Source organism: Perna viridis, chromosome 3 (genome assembly GCF_037379345.1).
Source record: "Perna viridis isolate PV_CMFRI_1.1 ecotype Kerala chromosome 3, ASM3737934v1, whole genome shotgun sequence".
NCBI lineage: Eukaryota > Metazoa > Mollusca > Bivalvia > Mytilida > Mytilidae > Perna > Perna viridis.
This window is the reverse complement of record NC_142447.1, coordinates 44,993,729-45,004,837: the sequence shown is the minus strand read 5'-3', so window position 1 is coordinate 45,004,837 and position 11,109 is coordinate 44,993,729. Positions and strand designations below refer to the sequence as shown.

At 34.7% G+C, this 11,109-nt stretch overlaps 1 protein-coding gene across 1 annotated transcript; it reads left to right on the top strand.

Annotated features, from left to right (window-relative positions):
• The first annotated feature begins 742 nt into the window (after positions 1-742).
• On the top strand, positions 743-4,746 carry LOC148622446 (cytochrome P450 2H2-like). Its single transcript, XM_088574046.1, has 4 exons — positions 743-1,086; positions 1,663-2,178; positions 2,850-3,290; positions 4,366-4,746. The coding sequence occupies exons 1-4, from the start codon at positions 759-761 to the stop codon at positions 4,542-4,544; spliced, it is 1,464 nt and encodes a 487-aa protein (XP_088430172.1). The 5' UTR covers positions 743-758; the 3' UTR covers positions 4,545-4,746.
• Positions 4,747-11,109: the final 6,363 nt, after the last annotated feature.

Here is an 11,109-nt window from a genome sequence, read left to right as displayed (position 1 = left end):
AAACTTACTTTTTTAAAAAGAAGTCTTTTTTCGATCTTTTATTATAATCAATCCGAATTAAGTTCAGCCCAATAGGCATGATTAAATGAGCAAGAGCCTTGAATTATTGCTTAAGTTATAAGGTATGACAACGGTGCATGCTCTTTGGGAAAATGATAAAAGGAGCAAATGTTCGATCAAAATACAAAAATTCAACGATTTTATCAGAAAGAACTGAACTAAAAGCCCACTACAGAACAGCCACCGTACAAAAACTGCTAGTTATATGACAGACACAGTCTGTAGACAAAGTAGGAAAAGAAGTAGATTTAAATTCGTCTACGTGATTCTTATCGTGTGAAATAAAAGTGTCTACTAAGCGATTTTATTGTAAATATTACATGAGACCAAAATAATGAGGAAATATTATTGAAGTCTTACATAAATAATATGTGAATTGTTAATATTTGCATACGAAATGTAAAATTATATTTTTAAAAAGAGTGTTTTGTTGCAGCAGTATGAATTTTAAAAGTTATCTGTACAAGTCGAAATTATTATTGACTTACTCACTGTGAAAAAAAAAATTACAACCGAAAATCGTTTATTTCCTGTCGGAAAGTACACATTTTATTCTTCAAATTATAATAGATGATTATTTTCTCTAAACTTTACGTTAGAAATCAAATACAGAATAATAATACAGTTTCTCTCTTTTATACTATCTAAATTATATTATTGTTAACATAGAGCTCCCCGACCATTTTAGAGTTGCAGTCATGGAAGATCTGCAAACTTACTTGCTGTCTGTTATACCAATTTTTCTGGTTATTTGTTGGTACCGTTCACGACGACCAACCAAGTACCCACCAGGACCATTGAAGCTTCCCTTGATTGGAAATCTGTACAACGTCGCTGGCAGCGATCTACTCCAAACTTTTAGAGATCTTCGTCAACGTTACGGCGACGTTTTCTCCTTGTATTTAGGAAGTCATTTTGTCATAGTTGCAAATGGAGCGTCCACCTTGAGGGAAATTTTGACCAAGAATGCGGAATTTACGTCGGACAGACCCGATATTTCGCTCTTTCGTATTTTTAAAAAGCGAGGTAAATAATTTAAATAATTTCACTGCTTAAATATAAATTTTATTGTTTTTACGGATGACTTCATTTCTACAAAACTATGTGTGTTATATGTAGATTGATGTCCTCTAGAAATTCACTTGTACTGCAAACAAAAAAATATTGCATCATGTCTTTACTGCATTACTTTAGAACTATTTTGCTTAAGTATATCCACCAGATATAACTATATCTCCTCACCGTTTTACCATGCGTTGATTGATCCACAATGAATATGTGACCATTAAAGTACTCATTTGCCGTTTATATATATTAATTACTTGTATGTACTGTGTATCGTTCATCTAACCCAGTTCGCCAATGCTTTGTATATGTTATTGTCTGCCTCTTGTGCAGCGTGTGCTGTTTGAGTGTAAATAAAAATCTTGAACTCTTGTCCCATACTTGTGCGTATGTGTTTGGTTGTTGGTCTTCTAAATTTCAAAGTAAGATAGTACTTGAAAGTTGGAATCAAGTCCCATATATCGTTATAGGTAATATTTTTAGGTAGCATTTAACAAAACTCAATTTTGACTGTGCTCATTTCTGTTTTATTATAAGGTATAATTTCAACCAACGGTGTAACTTGGCATAACCAAAGGAACTTAATATCGTCAAAGTTACAGGAGCCAGGGTTCGGAAAAAGGACTTTCGAAGATACTATTCAAGGGGAGATTGTTGAATTGATTAAATACCTGGGGAGCAACACAGACAATGTGGATTTAGGTTCATCATTGTATGCAAGTCTATCCAACACAGTATTATCTCTGATAATCGGTAGGCGATTTGAGTACGACGATTCGGAGCTGAAATATCTCACGGATCGTGCAAGTGAGAATGCCAAACAGTTTTCTATTATCGGTGCTTGCGATTTTCTCCCATTTTCCGAATATCTACCAGGAGATATGCTTGGTACACAACGATTTAAGAAGAATGCTGGTCAAAGCATGGATTTTTTCCGAAGAAAGATTGCTGAACATAGGCGATCATTTGATGAAGCTAATTTACGAGACTTTATTGATATTTACCTCAGTGAAGTAAGAAAGCATGATGACGATGACTACAAACCATACACAGGTAAGTTGATAGAGAGGACAGCAAGGGCAGCTTAATAATCCATAGTAACGATATAGGATGGACAACATGGACAGCTTATTCGGTCACGATACACAGGTAAGCAGACAGGGGGCAACAGGGGGGTAGGCTTATCCGGTCACGGTACACAGGTTTGCGTATATGATGGACAGCAGGGACAGCTTATCTGATCACAGTTCACAGGTAAGCACATATGATGGACAACAAGGGCAGCTCTTCCGGTCACGATCAACACTAATTAATTATGCTGTTTTTAGGGTAAAGATGTATTTTGTGTTAAGTTGATAGGCATGCTCAGTGTATACTTCCGCGAGGTATGGCTTAGGTAGAACACAAGAATTTGTGTACATTGAGCATGCTCAACGCATTCTCATCGACTATCCCACAGTTAGCACAAAGGGCTCTATCAGAACTAATAATTTCATTAATAAATTTAGTTAACTAACACACTTTTATAATTTGTTCAATTTGAATCTATTTCTTCTTCTCAATATTTTAAATTTATTGCGTAAATAACTAGAGAAATTTATTTTGTAAACAATTCGTTACAATAGTATTTGAAGAAAAGATGGTATATAACTTCATTTTACTGGTAATGACCTGATACTGTTTTCACATTAATTTTGACGTTTTTTTTTCGAAACTACTTTTAGAGGAACATTTGAACTCCCTGTTGTTTGAACTGTTTACTGCTGGAAATCAAACCATTTCTACAACACTGAAATGGGCAATATTGTTTTTGGTGAAGAAGGTGGAAGCTCAGAAAAAGATGCGAAGAGAAGTCCTTATGGTGGTGGGCAAAGACCGATTGCCTTCTATGGATGATAGGTCACAGATGCCCTACTCGGAAGCCATCATTTTAGAGTCTCTCAGGCTAGGTAACACAGTTGCTTTAGGTATGCCCCATGTCATTACTGAAGACTTTGAGTTCAGAGGATTAACGATGCCAAAGGATGCTATTTTGATTCCCAATCTCGACTCGGTCATGCAAGACGAGTATGACTTTCCGGACAGTAACGTTTTCAACCCAGACAGATTTATTGGTACTGAAAATAAAATTGTTGATGATGAAAATGTTCTGGTGTTTTCAATGGGCAAGTATCATTTTGCTCCAGTGCAGACAGAATCATTATTTCAATATGTGCGTTTTTTAATATTTAAATTCAAATTCATTATTGGCTCTTGCATAATCATAATAATGGGCCCAAGTTTCATTAAATTATCACTGAAGGACATTACTAATACAAAATATACAATCATACGACAATGTAGTAAATTGTACTACAGTTAAGGTATTACAGTATTTCTAATAGTAAGGCAATCATTAATATAAGAACAGGTCAATTCATCTTATATTTCGGCACTAGAGTTAAAAATCTTGGAAAATTTTGTTCGACTCTTTTCAATTTCTAAGTTATGAACACTAATTCGAATTTCAGTATGGATCTCTCAGGTTTTCCCTGTATAAATTGATAAAAAAATTCGCTTGATACAAGATAAAAGTGGTTTGAAGGAGCACTCATATAAATATAGTGAAAGAGATGAGTACGAATCAAGTATCAAGTTTCTGTTTTTGTTTTGCTTACCTTATACATTCATACATATAAATATGAAAATCGTAGACATGTAGACTAAAGACGAAAGGATTCATCACGTTATCGATGCGTCATGATACTTTGGACACCATATATACGATACGATGCATTTGACTGAAGTTTTGATACGATACGATACAGGTCAAAATAAACAATCGTTAAAATTACTATGCAAATAGTATAGTAGGACATGTCTTGTTAGGAAAAATCCATTAGTCTTTGTTAAGATCAAAGTTATAGACTCTAAGAATGAAAGCTGACTTCAACAGAATTCGTCATTTTTATTTTTTTAAATACTTTTTTATTCCAAATTGAACAACATGTTGTGCATTGTATTGAAATGTATCGTATCGTCACCCTTGTATACGTATCGTGAGGTGTATTGTTACAGCTATAGACTGTAGACATATTTCAAATTAAATGGCCGCGCTGAAATTCCGTATTTGAGAGAGTTATATCAAAAATAGTAAAAAATTAGACAGAAACAGCAACCACACAAAACAAGACATTAAGATTTTTTTCTTTTCGCTTGTACTTTTCTTAAAAGACAAATGTGAAATTTTCTGTTTTGCAGGGAAACGTGGCTGTCCGGGGGAGGAACTGGTCAGGATGGAGCTGTTCCTTTACCTAACATCACTGGTCCAACGATTTGAGTTTTGCCCTGCAGATGGAAGATATTCGCCTTCACTGAAAGCAAAGTTTGGCTTGAATAATAGCCCTGCTGACTTCAAAGTAAAAATAAAGAAACTATGAGACTAAAATAAAAGTCCTTATTTTCACTTTTCAGTGCCATTATGTAGATGAAAAAGGTTTCTAAACATCAAATTCTGTAAGAGTTGTAAAATGATATTCAATATTATAGTTAATCAATGGAACAATTTGATAGCAATACATAATGTAGAACATGACTTGTCTGTATTGTAATTTGACTACTAGCATTAAAATAAATTGTTAATTTCACCGTTTTTCATGATGTAGGGAGTATTTCTATCATACAAACATAAAAACAAGAACAAAATAGAATAAAAGAAGAAAAACTTTAAAGGAACAATTAATCCACTCACTAAATACGCACATGTACGTCTCCGATTGTGACAACTCTATTCGCTATATACTGGTCATGCTGATCATGGTCGTAACAGAGAAGACAACGTAAGAAATTCAGGGTCTGAAAATGTCAAACGATGTTAGATTAGCTCATTTAGGTGGTGTTATGTAGGGTAATCAATTGTGCTTAAATGGTATAATGTACACGCAAATTACACGGGAAATGTAATTAAAGAATAATCAAGGGAACTAAGATTCTAGCAGTAATCAAAAGAATGTAATCCAGGGACAAACACAAGACATACACAGCAAAAAACATTAAGTAACTAAAATCATACATACAAAGTAACAAAAGCAAATGAGCAACTCGGACTCCACTAAAAACTGGAAGCATGGACTAGGTGCACCGGTAGGGTAAGCGTCCTCTGCATTTCTAGAAACACCCGCCGAGTTGCTGATAAAAAAGTAAAGTCCGTGGTAGACGAAAGAGGAAAGGAAAACCACGACACGTTGAACAAATCAGTTTTCATGGGCCAGATGGATACACCGTAAGGATCCACGAGTTCATGATGACGACCGTAAAACTTCTTTAGTGATGACTTCAATCTTGTAGCAACATAATCCTATTCCAGAAGCCTATTTGTTAGAATTCTAGCACGATACAAAAAGTCTGCGTAGTTTCGGCAAGTTCTGGCATAACGCATGAGTTGTGATATGAACACTCCATACGCAGGTGCTGAAGGGATATTGCCACAGATGAAAGGAAAGTTGACAATTCTGAATGAAAAGTCATCACGTTTGTCGTAAAGTGTGGTCAATAGTTTTCCTTTACTATCGATTTCTAAGTGTAGGTCAAGATATTAGGCTGACTTCACAGTGTCTGTAGTATCCTTTATCTCCAGTTCTTTGGGGTAGATGCGATGTATCAAATCCACAAAATTAGGATTGTTTGAAGATAATACGTTATCTAAACAGCGGATACTGAGATTAAAGGATCTAGCTAAACGAGACTCTTTCTTTCGCATCAGATCAGCTATAAAGTCAGTCTCATAAGAGTGAAGGAATAGGTCATCAAGTAGAGAAGCACAATTTGATCCCATTGGAATGCCGATCATTTGTTGAAAAACGCGTCCATCACACTGGACAAATATGTTGTCGATTAAAACTTCCAGCATTTTGTAAAACATTTTCTTCTGTATATCTGGAAGATGATTTGGAATTATTTCTTACAAAGTTTGAGGAATCTCTACCAAAATCATACACACTGAATAATTAACAAGAAACTGAGGAAATCAAATCAAACTGATAAAACGAAAGAAACGTTAAAATTACAAATGCGATATGCTCTAAAATCGTGTGACTTCCGCTAAAATTTTGGTTCCCTTGATATAATTATTGCGTACTCTTTCGTAACCGTTATGACCCGAATGTTTTCAATAATCCGGAACAAAATTAAACAACTGGCAATGGCTATATATATATATGCCTGAATATAATCAATTATATCGGACGCCTGTGTTTGAATCGAAAACTGGGAAATATTATATAAATTCAATGCTAACCAATCATTTTATTTTTTAATGTAAACTCCCTGTCCTAATACAAGCAAAAAACACGTATAGACATGTACATATGATATGTTTTAAAACGGGTACGTTGTACGTTGTAGCAATCTTTTGGTCGCTTATAATATTGACCAAGGAACCAGTTAAGGAACCGGATTAAGCAGCTGGCAATGAATATTCATAAAAATTGGGGCGTGCTGATGTATATGACCTATATAATCTTGTAACGAGTCTCAGTGCCTGAATCGGAAACTGGTTAATGTTCAAAGCTAACCAATCACTTCGTGTAAACTTCCCGTTCTCGTACAAGAAACACACGTAGAACACACGTGTTTGATATTTATGAGGTACATTTTTTATCGTATGAAGCTAGAACTGTGACGCTATGGCGGTAAAGACGGCTATGATCTGCAGCATTACGTGGCGCATAACTACATATTTATGCAAATCATATGCGAATATCAAGTACTGAAATTACGAGTGCGAGAAGTCGCTAACAATATTAGCGACCTAAAAACGTTCTAAATGAATTGGTAGAGTGAATAAACCAAACCGGAGCAGCACGTTATACTTCATTTTCTATTCTTGTGATCGTGAAGATCTTTCATTAACAACTTTATTCAAATTGGGAAATTAAAATTTTTTCCTCAAAGAAGAGTCTCAATTCATTGAAATACAAATAAATAAAAAAATACTTGAGATACTTTAGTTGGAATAATAACAAAACGTTTTATAATTACAAGTGTCAAAAAATAGTCCATATCCCGAAGCGTCCTATATTTAAATAGATTACGATAATAAATGTTTCGTAACAAGCCAATACTTGCAAATAATTAACTCGGAATTTAAAAAAAAAACATTTGTTCAATATCTCTACGTCCTAGCTAAAACCATGCCAAATCTTTCGATTTCGAAGCTTTCCACGCATATGTTTGGAGTGACATTAAACCTGTTGTGTGCTTCAGTGAACACCTATTCATCTATTGTGTTATACCACCCAAGATTTACGAATCAATTTGTCGCCAAAAAATAAACTGATGCATTTTTATATACTTTGGTCTCATTTTTAACTTCGTCGAGGCAAAAATCCATTTATTGTTTGTTGGTTTTTTTTTATTCATCAACACTTTGTTTTAAAAAAAATTACTGGTATCAATAAATTCTGGTTTTGTGTTAAATGTAAAATGTGTTTCTCTACCCAAACGAAAATTCGCTTAGCCGACCAATTTTATCCTGGGGATTTTTTTTTTCACTCCCCCTCCACTATTAAAATAGTCTGTGCCTTAAATTTATTACGCATTTTTTTCAATGGCTTAACTCTAGATATGTTCATGCTCCAGTTAACCGTGAATATGTTTGGGGGTCCTTCCGGTGACTTAAATTTTCCATAAATTGTCGCAAAAAGACAACTCTATAAGTTATTGCACGTTCGACCATACGTTTGCTCGATTTTCGTTTTAGGGTTAGATGTTATATAATCATAAATTAAGGGAGATTTTAGGATTTCAGATTATCAGCAATTTACACGCTATCATCAGTTCTCTTTTAAATATCATACTTAAATCAAACTTATGTGTAATATGGTTCATTTATAAATAGTACGAGTCCAAGTATAAATATTTGAACCATTTCGTGCCTATTTCGCTGAAAAATTGGCACATATTTTGCATAGAACTCAAAATGGCAACTGTCTTGATACCATTAGAAAGCTGAGACATTGGGTTAAAGGATAATACATATACATTATGTTGATTTACTTCATTTTGGATTCCTCAGGACGACATACACATTTGAACAATTGAGTGACAAAAATCTAGGTTTTCTTACCTAGTAAGGTACAAATATAGGCTTATACTGAAAAAGAATTCAGATTCAGATATTATACACCCAGGCAGTACAGGACTGTAACAAGAAGCAGTCAACTATATAACATATAATACTATAGTGAACATGACAGAAGTGGAACGAACATATATCCGAGTAATTAAAATTCTAACACAATCAATACAAATTTACTAGCTGCAATACATGTATACAAGTTTGCCAATGCTGTCAGTAAATAAGGCAATGTTATATAGAACGGTGACATTACATCACGAAAATATGCCTTGCATCTTCGACAGAGGATTGTTATGCTAGTAGGTCAATATAAGCTTCACGCGCATTTTGTGTATTGCAGCGTCATTTGTACATACAAATAGGTTGTTAAATTCGCCGCCGACCAATCTATCATTACAAAGATGACAGAAATGCTTTCCACGGGGAATGTTATTCCTTCGTCCAATTTCTATAGGAAATCGTATATTGCTGCATGGAAATTTCGCCTAACTCTGACGTCTCTTTTTCTTTAACTTCTTTAAGTAATTTTCTAATTGAACTCGGTTTTAAATTAATTATAGAACTGAACTTTTGAACTAATTAATATATCAGAAAACCAACTCTGAATAAATTGGTCGTTTAGAAGAATTTGTTGTATACATGATTTTATTTCAAGTGATTCCAATGCACATTGACCGTCCCAAATATATCTCAAACCTGCGTCATCTAAAATCGATTTAATAAAATCGATCCATTTTGAATTCACAAGATTTGTTGAGAGCAGCTTGAAAAGTAATTGATTCAAAATACCTGATAGTTTTGATAACATTCTATTCTTAACCTTTATTGCTAGCGGATAGGCACCTGTCTCATACAATTTGCTGTTATGGAGTGTATATGTACCCCTAGCACTCTTTACAAAAACTGTTAATATATCTTTTCCAAAAATCTGCAGATCCTCAAATTCCCACACTTCACAAGAACAAATACTCCTACAATTTAAGAGGTTGGAATTCCGTTCCTCTATAGCACTACGTTAGGATGGCAACAAGTAAGATAATAGCTTGCTAGGCAACCTCTAGCACTGGAGTAAAGAATAAAGTTACATGGGTAAAACAAGGGAATCAAACAAAGTTGAAGATATACATTGACTGGAATGAGTAATCAAGGGAACCAAGATTCTAGCGGAAATCAAAAGAATGTAATCCAGGGACAAAGACCAGGCATGGAAAACAGACACACACAACAAAGATCAAAATAATACATACAAAGTAACAAAAGTAAATGAGCAACTCGGACTCCACTAAAAACTGGGAGCATTGATCAGGTGTACCGGTAGGGTAAGCGTCCTCTGCTTTGCTAGAAACACCCGCCGAGCTGCTCATAAAAGGTCAAGTCCGGGGTAGACGAAAGAGGAAAGGAAAACTAAGAGACGTTGAACAAAGCAGTTTTCATAATACACCGTTACGATCCACGAGTTCGATCATGATGACAATCATAAAACTTCTGTAGTGATGACAAAAAAGTCTGCGTAGTTACGGAAAGCTTTGGTATAACCTATGAGTTATGATATGAAAACTCCATACGCAGGTGCTGAAGGGATGTTGCCACAGATGAAAGGAAAATTGACATTATGGAATGAAAAGTCACTACATTTGTCGTTTTAGTATAGTTTGGTCAATAGTTTCCTTTTACCATCTATCTCTAAGTGTATGTCAAGATATGAAACTGGCGTCTTCGGGGGTATATCAATGCAATGTATCAAATCCCCGAAACTAGGATTGATTAACGATAATACGTCATCTATATAGCGGAAACTGAGATTAAAGTATCTAGCTAAACGAAGTTATTTCTTTCGCATCAGATCAGCTATAAAGTCAACCTTATTAGAGTGAAGGAATAGGTCAGCAAGTAAAGGAACACAATTTATTCCCATAGGAATGCCGATCGTTTTTTAAAAACGCGTCCACCACACAGGATAAATATGTTGTCGATAGCACAGATTTATGGTTTTTCACTATCTTTTCTTTGGAGAGTGTAGCGGCAGTATAGGTCTCTATTACTGCTATTATTTTCTACGTCTACCTCTGAGAATAAACACTGGATGTAATACGTTTTGCAGACAAAAACAATGTTGTTTTGGGCTTTGTCTGCTGGTACGACAAAATATTTGTCATGTATAGTTGACAATGTTTTAGCTACATCGGGGTTTATGAAAACTGATGTAGCATTTACACTCATTGTTCTACTTAAAACTTTCATACCTTTCAAAATTAAAGACCTCACAGCCTTCATCCACTTTGACAGAGAATCAATGTCTTCCGTTGTTCTCGGTTTATCAACTTTCTTGCGTATAGTCTTCCACGGCATTCCAATTTATGTAACGTGGTTCATGTTACTTAGGACCTTTAGAAAGGACCTTACGGAGGGATTCGTTTTCGACGATGCTTAAATCTCTCGTAATGACGTAACTGGGAAGACCATATGGAGGGTTTTTGCAGGAACAGTTAAGTGGTTTACGCAATTTAGTATACAAGGCAAACAGATCCTTCTGTGCCTGCTTTACTAACTTATTTTTGCAACAGTGTATTTTAGGTTTGTAAACTGGAAACAGGATTCATAATTAAAACAACTATTTTAATATAAACCTAAATTTTGAATATGAAAAGTGTTGTAGACAAAAAACATAAGACGTTGCTTTGAAGGTTCTACAGAAATCGAAAAAAGCATTTGTTATTGCTGACTGCACTTTAAGGTTTGTAAACTGAGAACAATATTCTTCATTGTAACGACTATTTCTAAATATAAAACTGAATTTCTAAATTACGGAAAGTGTTATTCACTATCCGTTAGTGCTCCGGATACTATAGTCTTGGTGTATCGTTCGG

Coding starts and splice junctions, on each gene's coding strand:
- LOC148622446 (XM_088574046.1), top strand. CDS start 759: ATGGAAGATCTGCAAACTTACTTGCTGTCTGTTATACCAATTTTTCTG. Junction 2,179..2,849: donor TGACTACAAACCATACACAG/GTAAGTTGATAG, acceptor AACTACTTTTAG/AGGAACATTTGAACTCCCTG. Junction 3,291..4,365: donor TGTTCTGGTGTTTTCAATGG/GCAAGTATCATT, acceptor TCTGTTTTGCAG/GGAAACGTGGCTGTCCGGGG.